Source organism: Lissotriton vulgaris, chromosome 7, assembly GCF_964263255.1.
Source record: "Lissotriton vulgaris chromosome 7, aLisVul1.2, whole genome shotgun sequence".
Taxonomy (NCBI): domain Eukaryota; kingdom Metazoa; phylum Chordata; class Amphibia; order Caudata; family Salamandridae; genus Lissotriton; species Lissotriton vulgaris.
In genome coordinates this window covers 1,190,188,844-1,190,210,721 of record NC_141695.1, presented here as the reverse complement: position 1 = coordinate 1,190,210,721, position 21,878 = coordinate 1,190,188,844, and the positions used below count along the sequence as shown (strand labels likewise).

General features: G+C 46.9%; 1 protein-coding gene across 2 annotated transcripts in view; it reads right to left on the bottom strand.

Moving 5' to 3' along the window:
* The window catches only part of FBRS (fibrosin), a 457,478-nt gene that overhangs the window by 142,459 nt on the left and 293,141 nt on the right, over nucleotides 1–21,878 (bottom strand). For both annotated transcript variants that reach the window (XM_086931672.1, XM_086931671.1), the window contains exons 13-14: nucleotides 19,632–19,661; nucleotides 19,344–19,415 (exon numbers count right to left, since the gene is read on the bottom strand). In XM_086931672.1, coding sequence (XP_086787798.1) covers nucleotides 19,344–19,415; nucleotides 19,632–19,661 — 102 coding nt within the window. The remainder of the gene's footprint in view (nucleotides 1–19,343; nucleotides 19,416–19,631; nucleotides 19,662–21,878) is intronic.

The window sequence follows — 21,878 nt, the reverse complement described above, 5'->3', positions numbered from 1 at the left end:
GAAATCCTCTCCCACATAAAGGACATATTGACTTATCCCATTGATGAATCTATGGCCTGTGTCCTGCTAGGGCTGCGAGACCCTGGCCTCGTTTATCAGACCAGGGCAGATAAAAAGATTTTGTGGCTATGCCTCGGCGCAGCGAAGCTCACACTGGCTGCGGCCTGGAAGAAGAAGGAGGCCCCGGCGGTCTCATTGTGGCATGCGCGGCTGTGGAGGTTGCTCAGTCTGGAGAGAGTGGCGGACATCTTCCTGGGCCAGTATAAGAATTTCCGATATCAGTGGGGTCCTCTGGTTACGTTTCTTTCTAAGGGGTTACCCTCGGCCGTATGTCCGGCTTCTTTGAGGTCGATGCACCTCTTTCAAGTGTAATGTGGATATGATTGAGTGTTGAGTGAATGGCGTCACCACCGGGGGGAGGGAGGGGGTGGGATAGGGCTGTTGGTTGTTTTGGTTTTTTTTGGGCTGTGGAGGACCCGCGAATTGGTTATTTGCACCGCCTGTATGGAACTTGGAGGTCTAGGGTCCGGCACATTGCGGCACTGGTCATCTTAGCTGGACTGACCTAATGATAAGCTGGTAGAACACTGTGTACAGTGGCCCTAATTGACATGTCGTCTCGAGCCTGGACTGGATATGCGTATGATATGATATGGTTTGGGTCATTGCTGATGTGCGTACAAGGAGTTTACCTTGATTTTGTGCACTGTGCGGTTCCCCCGCAGCCCTATGTTTATTCTCCTATGCAACTCAAAAATAAAAATTTTACAAAAAAAAAAAAATGTGACAGATGTCTAATAAAGTCAAGATGTTGAATAAACATTGAAAAAAAAAAAAAAAGTAAATCCTTACAAGTAGAGAAAGAACTGAGCAGAGCTCAGAGGGACTCCATATCACATGACGTGCGGTAAAAAATCTGAGAGCCTGGGTCTCTGGGGAGAGCATTCTGGTGGGAGCTGTGGCCTGATTGGCTGCAGTTTGGTCTATACATAATGACCTGGATAGTCACTAATATGGAAGTTTTATATGCTGTAGCTGGGGCTACTTTACTTCCTGGTTGGGTATACTGTTATTTGTTATGTATAAATGGTATATTTTTTACTGCTTTTTTATGTACCGTGGGCTCCCACTCCGACGACGGGGAATGATTCAGGCATGTGAATCTATGAAAGACACCCCTAATACTGGAGAACAGGCAACTTCCCCATTATGCGGGACTAAACATTGCATCAAGAAGTAAAACTTCAGCAGATCAGAATAATCCTGACTTAGGCAGGAATAAAACATTTTGTTATACATAGGAAAACCATTACCTGAGACACCGGGAGAACATTTCATTAAAGATGGGGCCACAGTTCATTAAGCTAGTATATACATTTCTTTTAAATAGGAAGAGCACTTCCAGAATCCTTTCCAGTCGAAGTAGGCATTTAGATCAAGTTCCAGCAAGCATGAATAAATATTCCCTTAGGTAAACACTGTGAAAAGTTGGCCTGATATTCAGTGTTCACTATTCTAGTGATCACTATGTATCAGTCCATACAACCCTTATGGTGATTGGTTGTAAGTCAACCGATAGACCAGCTATCCTAGTAGCATGGACAAGAGCAGTCTTCGGGCTAAACTCTAGAGGGCGTGTTAAGCCAGCTGTTATACCATCACATATACCCCTTGAACACCAAGTGAAAGGACACCACACAAGTGTTATGAAAATAAACAGTGTATTTATTTAGATCACAACAGCCCTGTACTCTTTATGAGGACAGGGTACTAAGCACACAACAAAACTCTTACGAAAATACTTTAAGTTGCACAATTTATACAAATGCCCGAGGGGCACGAAAAACCATATACTATGAAAGTGGAATGCGAAATTACTAGCAGGTAAGTACTGGACTAATAGGCTTTGGAATCGCTAGGACTACGTTACTGAACCTTCAGATTACTAGTAGGAGGCCTAGGGGACTCGGGTGCAGAGTGTGCACTCTCACGCGGGATGCGGGACAAAGTCTATGGAGGCTAGTAAAAGCAAAGTTAGTGTTGTCGGGCGAATCCGACTAGGTAGGTCAAAAACGAAAGTGGATCTGGACACTTGGATAGTGAGGCTATGCTGGGGCACCGAAATGCCGAAGTTACCTAGCCCAGGGGCTGCGGCTGCATAGGTCTGAAAAGACGTCGGGAATCATCGTTGACGAACCAGGAGCCTGAAGAAAGAAGTTGCTGGCAGGCGACCAGTGAAGATTGTTCGATGGATCCAAGCCTGGATCGAAGATGGATGACACCTGAAAGCAGAGGGGACCAAGTTCTTAATCACTAGCCAGTGATTGTGTGGGCACCAGGATGGCACCGGGCGAAGTCACCTCGACCAGGTGAGTGGGCGACGCTGGGCTCTGCAGTCTCACGGACCAGGAGGCGTTGTCGGCGACCAGGATGGAGGTGCGAGCTGTCCCACGATGGTTGATGCTGTCGACGTCGCTGGACCCAGGATTGGGGCAACAAGTCTCGGCAAATTCAAGCCCACGCGGTGGACCTAAAATGGCGTCTGAAGTGGACCAGGAGGGTCCGGGGTGCTCCTCTTTTGGAAGGGAGCAAGGGCCAGTCTGGAGCAACCAGACTAGCAGTGGTGATGTCAGTCGTCGTCGGGAAGGCCAAAGCCAGCGGGCTAGTAGCCAGACAACGCGGTGAGCAGTCAAAAAGCAGAAGGGCCCCACGCAGATCTCGTGGATGCTGGGGGGCTGGTCTTCGGTGCTGGAGCTGCTCAGGGTCGGGGCTTCTCGGACCCCAAAGCACTCACCAGAGGATCCCTCGGCGGTCGTGCTGGATAGAAGTCGTGCAGTTCTGATGATGGCCGGTCCCTCGAGGTCTCGTCGCACCTATGGTTCTCAGCTTAGCTGTAGAGGTCAGAGGTGCCAGGGAAGCCGGGTCTCGTCGTGCTGGTCAGTCGGATTCCGGAGGAAGGACGTGCAGCAAACCGCAGAGTTCTTAAATGGGGCCTGCGGATGCAGGGTGACTACTCCTTAGCCACAAGGGAGAAATCTTAAGAAGTCGAGAGTTCCTTTCGTAGAAAGTAGTTTCTTGATTCAAAGATGATCTAATTTGGAAGGGTCCCCGCTCCTGCCTTTATCCTAAAGAAAGGGGTGGGTACGCGACTAGGTCCTGCCCTAGGGGTGGGACCAGGAAGGGGGGTGGTTACACCCCTCTCCCATGCCGGACTTTCCCCAGGCCAGGGGCTGGTGTGCCCCTGGAACTGGTTCTAGCCGGCAGATGCGTAGTGAGCACCGGGGTGCCACTTGCAGTCACCTTCCTGTAAAGCCCTGCCTACCCAGGATACACAAAACCCTGTCTGGGATGGTGCTAGCACCGCCCCTGACAGGAAACCCTTTGTCCAAGCCTCCCTCGCTGGAAGGACTCCCAGCAGCAGGAGGTCAGACTTGTGTCTGTGGTGGCAGCATCCATTTTGTGATGCTGAGGCTTGAGTTAACTTTAACCGGGGTTCACAGTTACATACATGTCGTGTCCCTCTAGAAGGGTGGAATGCTAACCCCGTCACCAGAATTGGCGAGGGGTTAGTATTCCAATTCGTATGACACCTTACTCGACATGTTTTGATAAAGCGATACCAGAGATAGCATTTAACCGCGAGGATTATAATGCACTTAAGAGTATATGGTGTGCGTTATCATGGAACAGCTATTAGGACTTGGTTCCGCAAGCTGCAAACGGGCTCAGCTCATGCCAGAGCACCCTGCCTTCAGGATTGTCAAGGCCTGCCATAGGAGTGACTGATAGGAATCTGTGTGTCCATTTTAGGGTTAGATATAGGTATACTATATCTAAAGCAAAGGGTGTTTACACCACCTTGCCCCAGCTGTCGTGCAGCCAGTTGTGTCAGATTTAGATGGCCATCCAGGGGTGGCATAATACATGCTTCAGCCCCTGGTAGGCCCTGGGTACACCTATGCCCTGAGTTACAGGGTCTGATAAGGTGGCCCAGTACCAATTGGTAAATGCACCTAGGGAACACGTTGTAATTTAGTGAGAGAACAGCTAGGCTGTGGGTCTGATTAGCAGGCCCACAGCCAGAGAAAGTCGTAAACCAGTGAAACAAAAGCAAAAAATCTGGGTGATCATAGGATTGCAGACCCTACTCTCCTACAAACACAACCATTTCCTTAGGCAGGAATAGCCTTTTCGTTTAACCACATTGAGCCTCTAGGAACCTGGTGCCTAGGAACCAATAACGAGGTGGCACCCTATCAGTAAACCATTAAGTCCTGCCTAGGGCAGGTTTGAGCAAACAGTCTCCCCAACACGGGGTTAACTATACAAATTCGGGCCCCCAATGGTGTCTGGCAGGGCTAGTCAGGGCCAACGGGCCCAGTCACCAGTTTTCCCCAGGGAGGGGCAAGCTCAGGGCCTCCCGGGGACTTCCGCCCTCCTCCCTGGGGGTTTGCTTCACTCCTGGCAATGAAATGGGGTTCAGCAACAGTTTCTCCCGGGGAGTGGCGAACTCGGGGCCTTCTACGGATTGTAACCTTGTGATCTTCGGGCCTATCTGGCCCCTTGCGGCGGTTCTCCGGCGAGGGCTCTTACTTCCCTCAGAGCCCTCCGGTGTGTGTGGGTGCCGGTCAGGGCCCTCCCCTGGTTTGCGCCAGCAGGTGGGGGCTCTCCTGAGCTTTCCCCGGCATGGAGCCCAGTCCGGGGAAGCTCTGCAAATACTCAGTGCCGGCCACCAATCACAGCGCGGCCGGCGAAGGGGTTGCGGCCGGAGCGGCCAATCACAGAAGGCAGGGGGGAGGTTCCCCTGCAGCCGTCAATGGCGGCGCGGCCTGCAGGGGTGTGACCGCCTCCCCTCCAATCGAAGGACAGCTGAAGGCAGGGCGCGGCTGATGACGGGGCGCCTTCCCCCCCACTCCCTCGTCACGTGAGAAGGGTGATCAGTGGCTTCAGGGCCTACGTGGCCCGCTTCTGATTCCGGCAGCCTGACTGGATGATCGCAGCGGCGTACCCCAAGGCAAAGGGGTCATCGCGGGATCTGCTCACCATCAGGCCCGGCGCTGCCCTCAGCGACACAGCGGCGGCCCTCTCCTGGCACAGAGAACCGCCGGGGGCAGTCAACAGCGCTTCACGAGGGCTGCGGCGGTGAGTGGGGATTACGTGTGTTTTTAGTACAGCCTGGCCCACAGTGGCTTGTTGTTTAGTTTGCACATCTACACAGTAATGCTTTGTGAATGTGTGCGGTGTAAGCCATGTAGCTGCTTCGCATATATCATCTAGGGGAATGTTCCCCAAGAATGCCATTGAAGCCACTAATTTCCTTGTAGTATGGGCTTTTGGAGGAATTGTTAATGTACGTTTGGCTTTGTGGTAACATATTTGTATGCATTTAACAATCCACCTAGCGATCCCTGATTTGGATATGGGGTTGCATTATGTGGCGGTGAAAAAGACACAAAAAGTTGTTTTGTTTTATGAAAAGTTTGTGTCTTTTCAATAAAGTACAGTAATGCTCTTTTGACATCTAAGGTGTGTAGAGCTCTTTCTGCGACTGTTTGAGGCTGCGAGAAAAATACGGGCAGCTCAACTGATTGATTTAGATGAAATCGTGAAATGACTTTAGGAAGGAATTTAGGATTAGTACGAAGAACCACTTTGTTATGATGCATTTGCAGAAAAGGTTCTTGCATGGTAAATGCTTGTAGTTCACTAACCCTTCTGAGAGAAGTAATTGCTACTAGGAAAGCTACTTTCCAGGTTAGGAATTGCAATTCACATTTATGTAATGGTTCAAAGGGAGGTCCCATTAATCTTGTGAGAACAATGTTTAAGTACCACACTGGTGCAGGTGGCGTTCTGGGAGGAATTATTCTTTCGAGTCCTTCCATGAAAGCTTTTATAGCTGGTACTAAAAAGAGATAGATGTCTATTTTGTAAGTATGCTGCAATGGCAGCGAGGTGTAGTCTGATCGACGTATAGGCTAAATTACACTTTTGAAGGCGTAATAGATATCCTATGATGTGTTGAATAGACAGGTCTAAAGGATTTATTTGATTGTTTCCACTTAGCAGCATAACATGCTCTAGTAGTGGGACGTCTAGCTTCTTCGATAACGTTCATACATTCCGGAGGAAGGTTGAGGTAACCAAACTATGACCTCAGGAGCCAGATCGCTAGGTTGAGCTGAGCTGGGTCCGGGTGTCTGATCTCTCCATGGTTCGGTGTTAATAGGCGTGGAGATCGGTGGCAAAGAGGTCTATCTGAGGTTGTCCCCACATTTGAAAGAACGGATGAAAAACTTGCGGATGAAGTTCCCACTCGTGGATCTGCTGTGTTTGTCGACTTAGCAGATCTGCCATAGTGTTTTGTACTCCTGGGACGTGTTGGGCTAAGAGGAAGATTTTTAGTGGTATAGCCCATCTCCATATCTGCTGTGCTAACAGAGAGCTGCAGAGAGTGTGTTCCCCCTTGTTTGTTTATGTAGTACATAGCTGTCATATTGTCTGTGCGGACTAAGACCGCTTTGCCTGACACTTGAATTTGAAATGTTTTTAGGGCTAGAAACAACAGCTAGCAACTCCAAATGGTTGATGTGGAGTAACTTCTGTTAGGGTGTCCACCTGCCTTGCATGGTGTGATGCAGTAGGTGAGCTCCCCAGCCGGAGAGCGATGCGTCCGCTGTCATGACTATTTGAGGAACTGGCTCTAGAAACAGTCACCCTTTGGATAGGTTTTTGGTGTTCCACCATTGCAGAGAACAATGAGTCCGATTGTCTACCAACACTAGGTCTGTTAGTTGACCTTGAGCCTGGTTCCATTGGCGTGCTAGGCACTCTTGAAGTGGACGGATTTGCAGTCTTGCGTGAGGTGCTACAAATATGCAAGATGCCATCTTTCCTATGAGCTGCATGAACACTCGAGCTGGTAGCGAGTGTTGTGGTTTGAATTTTGTTAAAAGAGTTTGTACACATTTTATCTTGGCTATAGAGGGATAAGCTAGTGTTAGTTGGGTGTTTATTGTAGCGCCAAGATACTGTTGTATGTGCGAGGGTTGCAGATGCGATTTATTGTGATTTACTGTGAATCCCAAGTCGTGAAGCAGTTAAATAGCGCAAGTGTTTTGTACACACTGGCAGTATGGCTTTTATGAGCCAGTCGTCTACATATGGGAAGACATGAATATGTTGTCTTCTTAAGTGTGCTGCTACTACTGCTAGGCATTTTGGTAAACACCCTTGGCGCTGTTGTGACTCCGAATGGGAGCACTTTGAACTGGTAGTGCTGCTTGTCTAGCACAAATCTGAGATTTTCTGTGCTCTGTGTGGATGGGAATATGGAAGTAGGCGTCCTTGAGAGCTAGAGTGACCAGGAAGTAGTTTAGTACCAGAAGTGGAAGGACTTGTTGGGAGTGTGACCATATGAAAATGATCCGACTGTATGTAAATGTTTAGAGGTCTGAGGTTTAGGATGGGTCTTAGAAATCCGTCCTTCTTTGGTATTTGGAAATATAGAGAGTATACTCCTTTGTTTTTCTGATGCTCTGGAACTATTTCTATTGCATTTTTATGCAGGAGGGCTATTACCTCCTGTCTGAGCAGTGTTAAATGTTCTTGTGACATTGGACACTGCTTGGATAATGTTTGGGAGTGGGGGTGGGGGGATGTTAGTTCTAGACAGTAACCTGACTGAATTATTTGGAGCAGCCACCTGTCAGATGTGATGCTTTCCCAAGCTGGCAGGTATTGTTGAAGTCTTCCCCCAACAGGAGTGGAATGGGACGAGGGAAGGGAGCCATTGGGCAGGGGTAGAGGCAGAGCGGGAGCTGTTATTTTTACCTCTGCCTTTGTTATGGTTATCCCTGTAACCACCCCTTTGGTAGCTCTTGCTGTAAGTGGACTGTATAGGGGCTTTGTACGAGGTAGAAGCTGTGTCCGAAGAGTATCTCCTGGTGGCACCTCGATAGGTTGAGCGGCGAAATGAACGTCTGGGAGCCTGCGACTGCATGGCTCCCATAGATTTGGCGGTATCTGTATCCTTTTTCATTTTTTCAAGTGATACATCTACATTAGGTCCAAATAGGTGTTGCTCATCAGAGGGTTGATTAAGAATGGCACTTTGTACTTCAGGTCTGAACCCTGATATGCATGTCTATGTAATAAGACGCTGTTGTTAACTGCCCTGGAGGCAGTATCGGCTGCATCCAGTGCACACCGAATAGAGGTGTATGTAATGTTTTTACCCTCTTGGATAAGCTCATTTGCTCTATCCTTTTACTTATCAGGGAGGTGCCTCAATGATTTTAATTAGTCATAATGTGCCCTATTATATCTGGCTAATAATGCCTGTGTATTGGCAATACGCCACATGTTTGCTGCTTGAGATGCCGTTCTTTTCCCTGATGCGTCAAGTAGCTTCGACTCTATCTGGTGGCGGAGCTTCACCTGATGTTTGTGAGTTTGCTCTCTTGCGTGCATTGGAAACTACAAGTGAGTCTAGTGGTACTGAACCTTTAATATATGCTGGGTCTGAGGGAGCAGCTTTATATTTTTTCTCTATGCGAGGGTTAATGACCAGAGTTCTGACTGGGTCTTTGAAGACTTCAGGAGCATGCTTAATCACTCTTTTAAGCATTGGTAAAATGGATGAGGACCTTTGTGCATTATCAAAGGTATCCATTAAGAAGTCTTCTTCTACAGGGTCTGTATGCATGTCTACCCCATGATACTGCGCAGCCCTGTGAATCAATTGATTTAAACCCATAGTGTCTTCTGGCGGGGAAGGCCTTTAGGGGTATATGTCACCCTGAGGGACATTTGGGACATCTGGGGTGTTATAATCATCCCACGGTTCAGGTGATCCTGTAGGAATAGCTGGATCAGGTATGTTACCCCCCCCCATATCATCAGAGCTATCATCCCTGTTATCGTCTGGTATGATAGAGGATGCTGGGGAATGTTGTGGTATGGGAGGATGTGGGGATGGTATAGGTGAAAGAGAAGGGGAAGGCATTCTTCAGGGAGATGTAGCATGTCCTTCTTTGAATGTGGAGCTGGAGGGTCCAGTGGTCGCTTTTTTAAAGCCAAAATTAGCTGTCCAGTGATTGGATCTTTAGCTAGAGTCTTCTTAGCAGGGTCTGGATAAAGTAAGTCCTCTGCAGGAGGCTGATCTTTTGGTGCAGAGGAAGGTTTCGGCACTGAAGCGGTTTGTTTTGGTTTTTTGCAATGTCTTTAACCGGAGAAGCAGGAGTCTTTTTCGGCTCCGAAGCTTTTTTCGGTTCCGAGGATTTTTTCGGCTCCCGTATATTTTTTGGATCTGATGGTTTTTTCGGTTCCAGTGGTTTTTTCGAATCCGAAGCGGGTTTGCTTGGTTCCGACCTGGATTTCAGTGCCGAAGGAGTAGTGGTATGTTTCGGCGCCGATTGTTTGGATGTCAGCGTAGCCAGTGATGTTGTCTTTTTCGGTGCCAGTAAGTGTGCGCCGGCACCGTGCGAAGGCCGACTTGAGCCCGAGTCGCCTGAAGGCTTAATTAACTTCTTAGCCGGGCCCGAAGGTGGGGCAGTAGAAGCAGTGTGTGGGTGTGCACCCGAGCCAGAGGGTGTGACTGGGGCCTTCTTTGGATGTGTTGAGGAAGGGTCGGGGTCGACGGTCTTACTTACGACCCGCTGTGCTGGAGTGATGTCCTCAACTTCGGAGTCTTCTGCCTCGGAGTTGCTGTCGATGTAGTGTTGTTCTGGAACGTTGATGCCTTCTTCAAAGATGTCGTCCGGAATCGAAGCTGAAGATCGAGCCATTGTTCTCCTCGCTCTTCGGTCCCGGATAGTCCTTTTGGAGCAGGAAGAGGCACAAGCGGAACAGTCTTTGGCCTTGTGCTCCAGGGAGAGGCAAAGGTTACACACTTCATGAAGGTTGGTGTGGAGAAACTTCGACCCACATTGAGGACACTTTTTAAATGGCGTCCTTTCCATGAACTGGAGTCGAGGCCTAGTTAGGCCCGAAGGCCGTCAACGACTACCGGAATCGAAGTTTTCGGTGTTGAAGAGTATCGACCACTGGAAAAGCGCTCTAAACTTTATTTCTTTAAGTTGGTGAGGATTGCGCGCCGAAGGAAAACTGTTCCAACACGGAGTCCTGGAAACACATCCCAGCCCGGTGGCGGAAAAAAACAATCTGGGGATGGAGCCGATGCCCAAGCGCAGCATCATCCAAAGGAGGAGTCACCTATCCCGTGACTTCCAAAGACTTTTTTACAACAAAACAAACTGCAAACATCCGGGCCCAACACTAGGTGGCCATCTATGTATAGTGTGTAATCTGCAGCTCATATGCCTCAAACAGTATATTTTGATACCTTGTTGGTTCTAAAATAAAACTATTTATTTTGATACTAAACAATTGGCCTAGAGTTCAGTTCTTGAGTGTGTGCGACCATTTGCTGACTGAGTGTGTACAACAAATGCTTTTTACTGTCCTCGGATCCTGCCTTACTGCTCGACCAAGCTACCACTTACATCTGCGATAAGCCCTGAAGAAGTCCCCCTGTTGGGACGAAACGAGTCGGCTGTATGGTGCCTCAATTGTTTTTTTGAAATAAAGAATATCAAATCGAATAAAGTTATCCTTCATGTACTATTAACATTGGATGGATAGATGGATGGGTTTTTATATAGCGCAATATCACCGCCAGGTCTCAAAGTGCTTTGCATTGGGAACCCGTCCTGGTTTTTCCCTGTGAGATAGCCACTACTGGGTATCCCCAAGGTGAAAGCCAGGCATCCCGCCGCGGGGGCCGTAGTGGAGATTAAGCAAGCTATTGCCCAGAGTTGCAGAGTGTGAACCTGTGATTCGAGTAGGCACCGAAGCGAGAATTACCGAGTCCGTGGTCATTTTGGGTTCAAGACCCTGCCGCGTCGGGAATTGAACCCTGGTCCTGGGTCTGATCTCAGCGTCCGGGTCTGCCTCCTCTAACCAGTGAGCCACACTTCTCCATGTCCTCTAACCAGTGAGCCACACTTCTCCGGGTCTGATCTCAGCGTCCGGGTCTGCCTCCTCTAACCAGTGAGCCACACTTCTCCAACATTGAATACTAAATGTGGTGGTGCACCTTTGCTGTTGTAATTAATGATTTTGGGTTCCTGAGGGAACAAGCACTGTTGCAGTGGGTGCTATTCAGAGTGCACACAACGACCCCTCTACCCATTAAGGGTCCTTTTGATATGTAAGTGGGAGTATTAGATGTTAGGTGCTGTTTAGAAAGAAGGTTCCACTGCTAGGCCTCTGATTCTAAAAGATAGGGAAAAGAGGCGAGGGGGAGAGAAAGAGGGGTAGAGAGGTGAGGGGAAGAGAGAGGGAAGGTAGAGAGAGTAGTAGAGAGAGGGAGAGGTGAGGGGATAGAGAGAAAGGAGGAGAAGAGAAGGGAGCACTGCAACAAGAGAGGGAGGAGAGAGGCGAAGGGAAGAGAGAGAGAGGAGGTAGAGCAAGAGAGAGAGGGGGTGCTGAGAGATGGACGGTAGGACAGTAAGCCTTCAGGTTGTCCTGCGCCTTACCCCACCCCCCTCCCAAGCACCCTAAGCATATCTGAAGGCCTGCATCATCTACGCAGCAGTCTCCTGTGACCCCAGGAATGCCTGCGCGCCTGGGATGTGGCAGCACGCAGCGCTCCGATCTAGAGCAAGTCTCGGCCCCTCTTGTGCCCAATACAAACTAGGTCTGTAGAAGTGGAGAAACTGCTCTGCCACAAATAAGAACCTATTGAGGAGTCGAACTCCAAGTTCCAGGCAGGTAGAGACCTCTCCCTGCTCACACCCACAAAACAGCATTTCAGATGCCCGGGTTGTCTCCTTCCACCCTCCTCTCTAGCCAGGTGCTCACCTGGGGGCGCCAGTACACACGCGCTCGGAGGGGACTATAGGTTCAAGAGTTGAGCAGTTCGCTCTTTCGCAGCAACAACCGCCGCTTGCGAGTTTGAGGATTACATATAACCAAACTTCTGGCATCTCGCGTCAGAGTGAACGTCACAGTGCCATGTCGCTTGCCTCGCCCAGCCGTCTCATTCAGAGCCAGAGCTGTGCTGCCTGTTGCGTGCACAGTGTTGGGAAACTAAAACGGAGAGAGGGGCGTTCTTATCAAACACTCCTGTGCATTCATTTTCAAACAAGCGAACACTGTAGCCCTAACTTTAAGAAAAAAAGTATGATGCACGTCATTCTCAGACTAACATAGGGCGCTTTGCTAATGTTGAAAGGGTTACGAACTGCTACTTGAATTCTTTGATATGTTCTCTCAATTAGTTTTCAATAAGGCTATTCTGCCTGTGTCTATTATTCCCTTGTTTTGCTATAAAGTGAAAGAACACCATGCGCGTTCTGTCTGCCTGCGGCCCTTTCATAGATTCACATGCCTGAATCAGAGTAGATAGCAGTACAATTCATAATGCTCAGACGCTCCTTGTATCATAGTGCATATGCATGCTTTGCAAAAGAGAATAACATGTAAAATATGCGCCTAAGAGGAGGAGGGAGAACAGAGGCTCACTTTATTTGAAAAGATTGCAAAGAACTGCTCGTCCAACTGAAGTATCTGCATCACTTGCAGCATCCAAACAGTAGTGCCTGGTGAACTATGCCAGCTGGACCAGGTTGCCGCTCTGCAGATCTGATGGAGGCACACCAGCTAAAAGAGCTGTAGAAGAGGAGGCTGCTCTTGTATAATGTGCCCTAGATTGTAGAGGCCTTCCCGCTTGTTGACACAGACTGATTGCAGAGGACACCCAGCGGGCTATGGTCCGCTTGGAAACAGCGTATCCTTGACGTAGCCTTCCGTATGCTACAAATAATTGATGTCTTTCGCAATGTTGCAGTTCATTGGAGATAGAATTTGAGACATCTCCTGATGTCTAGGGAATGCAAGGCTTTTTCTGCCGCTGTTTGCGGATTAGGAAAAAATGTCTTTAGAATCACTGGCTCATTAAGATGAAAGTCAGAGGGAACTTTAGGCATGTAACTGATTGGTACGAAGCACCACTGAATTTGAAGTGAATTGTAAGAAAGGAGACTTAATGGTGAACCCCTGAATGTCGCTGACCCTTCATGCTGACGTCAGTGCCAAAAGTAGAGAAACCTTCCATGAAAGAAACTGGAGATCCACTTTATGAATAGGTTCAAAGGGGTGACGCGTGTGCTGGGCGAGCACTACATTTTAATACCAGGATGGAGGTGGACGTCGAATAGGAGGAAACATTCGGAATATACCTTTAAATAATTGTTGGATTATTCTAGCAGAATACAGAGTTAAAGCCATCTTGACGTTTCTAGAAATGGCTGCCAAAAAGATAAGCCTGATCTAGCCAAATGAAGAAAGAACGACAAGATCTGCTCTGGTTTAGAATGAATTGGGTGCAAATTGGCAGAGTGACACCAGGTACAGAACCTTTTCCATTTAAGTTTGTATGTCTTAATAGTGGCAGGTGCTTTGCATTGGCCAAAAGCTCTTGACAAGCCACAGGGATATCTAGATGGGAGAATTCAACGTGTTGAGGAGCCAAGCTGCTAATTTCAAGAAAGCTGGGTCCGGGTGACAAATTTGACCCCCTTGCATTGTCATAAGATTCGGTATTGATGGAAGCTGAATGGGGTCGCACTCCGAGAGAAGTAGAAGCTTGGTGAACGAATATTGGCGAGGCCACCTGGGAGCAATGAGAATGAGGCGACACGGCTGCCTCTTCATTTTCCGGATGACTGTGGGAACCAAAGGAATCGGAGGAAAGGCGTATGCATATATCTGAGACCAGTTAATCCAAAGCGCATCCCCGCATGAGTCCCTGTGGGGAATCCAGCTTGCAAAGTGTGAGCATTTTCGGTTCTGAATTGTTGCAAACAAGTCCAGGTCGGGGGGTGACCCCACTCTCGAAAGACTCCATCCAGAGTCGGTTGATGGATCTCCCATTCGTGATTGGATATTGCAGATCTGCTGAGAGAGTCCGCTAGCACATTGGACATCCCTGAAACGTGAACTGCTGAAAGATTTATCTTGTGATCAAGAGCCCAATCCCAAATCTCCTGGGCTTGCTGAGAAAGAAGGGCCGATTTTGTAGCCCTTTGCTTGTTTAAGTAATGCATACTTGTTGTATTGTCTGTCCTGATTAGAACTTTGGACCCCTTTATTACTGCTCGAAAGGACTTCAAAGCCCGAAAAATAGCTCTCAGCTCTAGCAGATTTATGTGCCATTTCTTTTGCTGCGTATTCCACTTCCCGTTGAGTCATTCCATGAAGGTGTGCCCCCCATCCTTAGAGGGAAGCATCCGTGGTGATGGTATAACTTGGCACTTCCGTCAGGAATGTACATCCTTCTTGCAAGTTTTTCTTTTGAAGCCACCAGTGAAAGGCTTCTTTCATACGGAAAGTCGAACGACCCCGAAACCTGCACCTATTGGAAGCTGAGTTCCTCTTGTAAAGGTCTCATTCAGAGACGATAGTTGGGTATCAGAGGGATGCAAGATGAGATCATCCCTAGAAAAGATTTGAACATCTAAACTGAAACTTACTCTCTTTGTTGGAAGAGGAGCCATCTTCCAAATTTTGAGCTGCCTTTCTTCTGAGACGAAAGCCTGAGTAAGCAGAGTGTCTAGTGTGGCTCCCAGAAACGACTTTCTTTGTGACCGAGTTACATGGGATTTTTCTAGATGGTTTGAGAGACCCAGAGATTGGAATAGTGTCAGGCATCTTTGAACATGCACTCTTGCAGCCACCTAAAGAATTGGCCTTGATAAGGCAATCGTCCAAGTATGGAAAAATTTGAATGCCTTCCAAGCGAAGATGCGCCGCTACTGGAGCTAACATTTTTGTGAACACACGGGGAGCTGAACGAAGTCCAAATGGGAGAACCTTGAATTGAAAATCCCTGCCAGCCACTCTGAATCTTAAGAACTTCCTGTGCCTGGGAAGGATTGATACATGAAAATACGCATCCTGAAAGTCGAGGGTTAACATCTAGAAAGATAATTTTTGGAGGTATTTGTTGAGGGCACGTATGTCGAGCATAGGGCGCCATTCTCCCGACTTCTTGCGTATGAGGAAGAACCTCGAATAGAACCCTCTTCCTTTTTGCAATTGAGGAACTTTTTAGATTGCCCCTTTCCAAATCATTACATTTATCTGGGAGAACAGCTCCTTGAGGTGAGCTGGTGGTGGACCTTATGGAGGAGAATTTGGAGGGGTTTTGACGAATTCTAAAGTGTGGCCCCTGGCCACTACATACAGGACCCACCTGTCCGTATACATTTTGGACCAATTCGAGAAGAAATGGGATATTCTCCCTCCAACTTTTGATCTTGGGATGGGCAGAGGCGGTGGCACGTCTCATTGCTTTCTGGAGGAATCTCGTCCCCGGTAATAAGGCTTCCTTATTCCTTGCGAGTAATTGTTCCCCCGCTGTCCGTATGTTTGTTGTTTTTACGGTTGATACCGCTGGTTACATTGTGAGGACTGGTACGAGGGTTGCTGAGTAGCCCCCTCTACTTGAAAAAGATCCACGTCCTTTGGCACCACGAAAGGACGATTTACGAAACTGCAGGCTTCCCAGAGACCTTGCAGTTTCTGTATCTTTCTTTATGGCCTGCAGGGCCTCATCAATATGCTGGCCAAAGAGAAACTCCCCATCATAAGGCATATCGATGATCTTAGCTTGGACCTCCTAGCGAAAGGATTTTGACTTCAGCCAACCCTGCCTTCTCAGCACTGCTGCCCCCGCCGACTGCCGGAAGCCTGTAGATGCCACATCTATTGCAGCGTCAATAATCTCTGCAGACGTGCACTCTCCTTCATGCAATATTTTCATAGTTTCTGATTTTGCAGGCTCTTGAAGCTTTTCAATATATGGTGAGATATCCGACCACGTGTGTCTATCATATCTCCCCAATATTGGTAGGGAGTCTGCAGCACGGACATTGGTTGCAGCTATCGTTGAAACTTTTTTGCCAATGAAGTCCAGGTGTCTGCCATCCCGGTCAGGTGGAGCGGTTACTTGGCAATATGGGTTCCTGGCCCGTCTCTGTGACCACTGACTGTCTTTGATTGCCCTATAAGGCATGCAGGTGAGGTGAGAGGTGCTTTATACTTGTCTACACGTGGTAAGACTGTAGGCAAAGAATTTGGAGTTGACATGATTTTAAGACATCCTTCCAGATAAAGGCAATTATTGGAATCGTTTTCACCCGTCTTTGTGGCTGATCTTTAAAATCATATAAGAAACAGTCATCCTGTTTTGTTTCCATAGAGATTAGGAACCTTTTCGTTGCTCTTTCCATTAGGAGATCAAATCCTCCAATATCTACAGGCGGAGAGTCCGCGGTATGAGGAGCAGTAGGTGATGGGGTTTGCGTCTGGTAGTCATCCCACTCAGACAGTACAGATTAATCATCCACTTCTTCCCTGTCATCAGAGGTTACAGCCTCCTGAGTATGGTGGGATTGTGCCGGAGAAGGCGGAACTGTATAACGTATTTCAGGTGTTGATATTGGAGAAGACTGCCTTGGGGGTCTCAACGTTAATGCAGGTGCTCGAGGCATGGTCGTAGAAGGAACAGACTCTGCAGATTCAGATGGAGGAAACCGGCGATAGTCGTCATCCAACATATACTGCAAGTTGTCAAGGAGAGCCAACGGTATCTGTGCCGTAGGTACCGTGGCAGGAGCCTGACCCGTAGGCTCAGGAAACTACTCTTCCTCATTATCTTCATCTGTTCAGGCAACTTCAATGGGTAAAAAACCGCTAAGAAAGAGCACCGTCTCTCCAATAAAGAAGCCACCGTAGACTGAGAAGCAAAGGAGGCAGCAGATGGTGCAGCAGACCAAACCTGTAGTTATCTACACCATGAAAGAAGAGGCGTCGACGGACGAACCGTCGACGGTGCCGTCGACAGAGATGGTGTATGGACTGTGGCCACCGCCGAAACAGTGGACTTCGTCGACGGGTCAATCACCGTCGACGATGCTTTCCACAACGAGGTAATCTTAGTCGACGACGATGGAAATCTCGTTGACGGTGGGCTCATCGACAGCAAGGTTATCGTTGACGAGTAATCAGTCGACAGGGTGAGTTTAGTCGACGGGCTAGGCGCCCTGCTCTTAGTCGACGATGCGCTCGTTGACGCAACCTTTTTACTCTTCATCGATGAAGGCGCGTCGACGATTGAAGGCATTATCTTCGTCGACGAGATGGGTCGAATTGAAACTGAGACCAGCATCGACGTGGAAGAAGCCGAAGACATCATTTTAGGTCTTGGCGAAGAAAAGGTGACCGTCGACCTTCGAGGAAACGTCAGATGGTGATCGTCGACAGAGGAGCCATCAAAGACGAAGTCGTCGACAAGGTCGTTTTTCTGAGGTAAAACTTTCTGTGACCGTCTTTTTGAAGGCAAAGACTTTTCAGACTTTCTCGGGAGTGTACTGGGTCCAGATCTTGAAGGTGGAGAAGCCTTTTTTTGCGGTAGAGGAGGAAGGCAAGCTAGAATGCTTTGTGGATTGAACTTTTATCGATACCTTAGCCCCAGGAGAAGATACCTCTTCCTCAATCTTCCTCTTTCTAGAGGACATAGTTGACCCCGAAGCCACACTTCCTACCTCAGATAGAGGGTTATCCTGGTCCTTGATCTTCTGCAGCCACAGGAGAAGACTACCTTCCCGGTCTCTGATGGTCTTCTGAGGAAAGGTTCTGCAGATCTTACAATCCTTTACCTCATGGTCTGGATACAGGCAATAAATGCATTTCTTGTGGGGATCTTCTTTAAAAAGCCTAAGCGTCGCACAAGATTCACAAGGCCTGAAGAGAGATTTAGAAGATGACATCTTTAAAGTAGGTAAACACCAACCAAGTTGAGAAGCACTGAGCAGAGCTCAGGGAGACTCCCTTCACACGACGTGCGGTAGAAAATCTGAGAGCCTGAGCCTCTGGGGGAACGTTCTGGTGGGTGCTGTCGCCTGATTGGCTGCAGTTTGGTGTATACAAAATGACTAGGATAGTCATGACTGTGGGAGTTTTTGCTCCTGTAGCTTAGGGCTACTTTACTTCCTGGTTGGTTATTACAAAGGTTTTTTGGTTATTATAAGCATATTATTGCTTTTTTTATGTACCGGGGGACTCCCACTCCGACGTCAGGAATGTGAATCTAATAAAGACACCCCAATACTGGAGAATCCTAGTTCTCTTCCAGGGGTATCCCCAAAGTCATTAGCACAGAATATTACTGCCCATGTGCGGGGACCCCGCAGGAATATTCAGTGCTTATGACTATTGATGAGGATCCACTGGAAGAGAACAACGATTTTTAAAGGATCAAACCAAATCGAGGCACTTTACTTGGTGGTGCACAAATGATAAATATTCACTGAAACACAATTTTCACACCTAATGATTTGTGGGCGATAGTTTTATCCCCAAAAAATCTGTCTGTTCAAATCTAGTGGCCATTTCAATGGAAATGTGCCCTCTGTAAATGACAGTGCACTACCACACAATACTTTAGTTACATATAAAAATCAATACAACGAGGGTAGCGAAAGTTTGTAAAATGGAATGTCCATGGAATAATGTATTAAGATCCGAGCAAGCAGTGGTGAATTATTCAAGTGTTTAGGTCTATTAATGAAAATGCAGAACCTCCAACTCCAACACCATTGACTGACCATGCTTATCTGTCATTGCCTCATGTGAACAGGATGCTATGCTTCAAAGCCATGTCTACCGAATTGTTGCTAGGACCATACCACACATGCACCAAACATCCATAAGCAGCTCACTTACAGTGTGGAACCACAGATACAGCTGGCAAAGAGATGCCAGGGAAGGAGAACCTCCCTGTCCTCAGATAGCCATCACTCAGAGGAGGAATACAAGTTGCTAGTTAGACCTTCAAGCAACACAGAAAAACTTCCCCAGGCTCATCCCCGCCTCCTGCTTGATGAATCCAACACAACTGGCTTGCAATGGACAACCATCCATTAACATTCACAAAAACTATTTAGAATAGGTTATCTCTAAAGATTACAAACAAGTTAAGACAATTTAGTCACACCTCCAAATCAATAACTATCACTAAGGACTACATAGAACAGTATAGTTACATATCAGAATAGTGAGGAAAGACTTGTTGAGACTGCAGACAGCACTACGATCCACCTTGGTGGCATAGTAAGGCTGAAGAAATACAAGTAAGGTTAAAAGTTGGGAATTCAAGAGCATAACATTTACTCAGTAAAGGCAGTGTGGCACTCAAGTTGAAACAGCAAAAACTATAGAACTTGAAAGAACATTAGTTATCAGCTCAAAGAAGAAACGTTAAGCATGTACTATACCTTCACCTTCTCCTGGTGTCGAAGGATCATGTAAGCCACACGCACATGCATCGCACACCATTTCCCAGACTTCTGTAGAAGAATAATATCAAGTTTAGTTGTGAGGTGGAACATGCAGATCAGACAATAGAGACAAGCTTCAAAAGAAGCTCTGAAAATGGTGATCATGACATCTTTAAACCAGAGCCATCTTAGACATATGTAGGACAATCATGTACACCTACACTACATGGACAATTAAATAAGCAGTGGGAATAGGCTGTTGAATTGAAATTCAGTTTCACTCACTCTAAGGGCCGGTCTGAAAGGATCCGTAATCTGCAACACAAAAAAAAGAAACATTAAGGGGAGATCAGAAGTTGATGCTTTAACAAAATTAAATCAAGGACTCAGAAAATAATTAGAAAAAGGTTACTTAATCTGCAAAAAAAAAATATTGCTGTTCAAGGGTACTCTGAATTCATATGCAGCTTACCAATTTGCTGTTTATTAGTTTAGCTTTGGAAATTATTGTGAATACCTCTTAACCACTTCCATGCTAGTGACAAGGTCAACTCGTCATGGGCTTTACCTGCCCTGTGCTTATGACGAGTTGACCTTGTCACAAACAATGGTAAATATTGGAATCCAGCACCCAGCGGGAAAACCCTTAGCAGCCAAGGTGTTAATACTGTTCATGATGGGTTAGTCTATATATTAATCAATGCTGTGGTCACAGATCCTGGGTTTCAATAGACATTTGTCCACAGTTCCAGTGACTGATTCAGTCTGGTGCTGCCTGAATCATTATGTGCGGTCCTGCACAGCACAATGGAAGTAAAGGACAGAGGGAAAGGCCCAGAAACATTTCTCATCTAGATAGTTTATCAAAAGGGCTTCAGTCAAGATCTTGGGCATCATGACAAAGATGACACTTTGTTTTCAGAATAGTTATGCAAGATCTCACTGTAGGGTTCATCAATGTTCGAATATTAGAGACAGCTGACTAGTCCATTTCCTACATGATTGGAGGCCTTTTACTTGCTGAGAGGATCTGAGAATATATGGTCTATTCCTAGAACATCCTAGCTGAGCTGTTCAGCTTTTATTTCAGATTTAGAGTCACAGGAGATCTTCCAAAGTTAACAGGTGAGATCTTATTCTAGAATTGCTTTTGCTTATAAAACATGGTTCTTGTGTTGTCTGTGAGGACACATACAGGTGTTCTACACTCTCAGCAATAACATTTTGAGAACAGACCGGACCACCCTTGGCATCAAAAAGAACATATAATGAGCAGGCGTCTGCAAGGAACTATAAAGCCCCAAGTACAAATCCTGCAGTTGAGCTGGCCAATCCATTATGGAAAACTCTGGCTGAGGAGAGGAAGTAGACAGCAGGTTAGCGTCCAAATCTCTTCTTGTTGTCCAGGTACCACTCTAACAGGGAGAGACTGATGTGGTCATGCCAGTTCTAGCCACACTCAATATGACTTTCTTGATACTGCAACAAGATGAATGAAATTAAATTTATCAATGCGCACACATACCCAAAGGCGTCGAGATGCTAAAATACTAGGTAATTCAAATGAGAAAAGAGCAAAAAAGATTTTTCTAAACTAGGTCTGGAGATTACAGAGTGAAAAATAATGTTTTCGGTACTTTTCTAAAGGTGGCATTGGAATACAGGCTAGAGACCTGCTGGGGGAGAGAATTCCACAACTTGGCTGTAGCAAATGAGAACACTCAACCTTCCCATCTTGCCTTCCAAAATTTGGGGATAACTACCCAACTTCTATTTGCCGATTGAAGTCTAGAGGAGAATTACCTCCAGAACATAAATCTCATTGCTTCAGGGCCCAAATCATGAAAAGCCTTATGACCAAGGCATAAAGCTTTAGACCGAATGTGCTTTTGTACTGGTAACTAGTGCAGCTTCCTTAGTTTGGCGGATACTGACTGGTATTTAGGGATGTCTAGAATTAGTCTTGGTGCAGCATTTTGCACTGTTTGCAACTTGATCAAAGCAGAGTTGTTGATACCAAGATATAATGCATTGTAGTAATGTCTAAATGATATAAATTTCCAGTAATACTTGTTTGCACACCGATGACGGAATATAGGAGAAAGGTTTGCGCAGGATCCTAATAATGCAGAAACAGGTGCAAACTATGTTGTGCCTGCTTAGTGTCCACAATAACACCTAGATTTTTTGCCGAGTCATTAGGGATCTGCAATGGTCCTAGTAGCTCTGGCCACCAATTGGTGTTCCATATGGACGGTTGATTATCAAAAATTAGAACCCTGTCTTATTCCCATTTAATTATAAACAATTCTCTCATCCATCAAACCACCATTCTTCATGCAGTTGTTGAAACTGGCTGCAAAGGACACATTGTCTTTAAAGATAGAAGGATAATGTTACTTACTCAGTAAGCAACTGTTCTTGGCATGTAGAGCTGTAGATTCACCTACTTTGCATACTCCTGCCATCTAGTTTTGGGTCCGGATGTATGCAAGTTGTTTTTGTTCGAAGAAGTCTTTCCAGTCGAGAGGT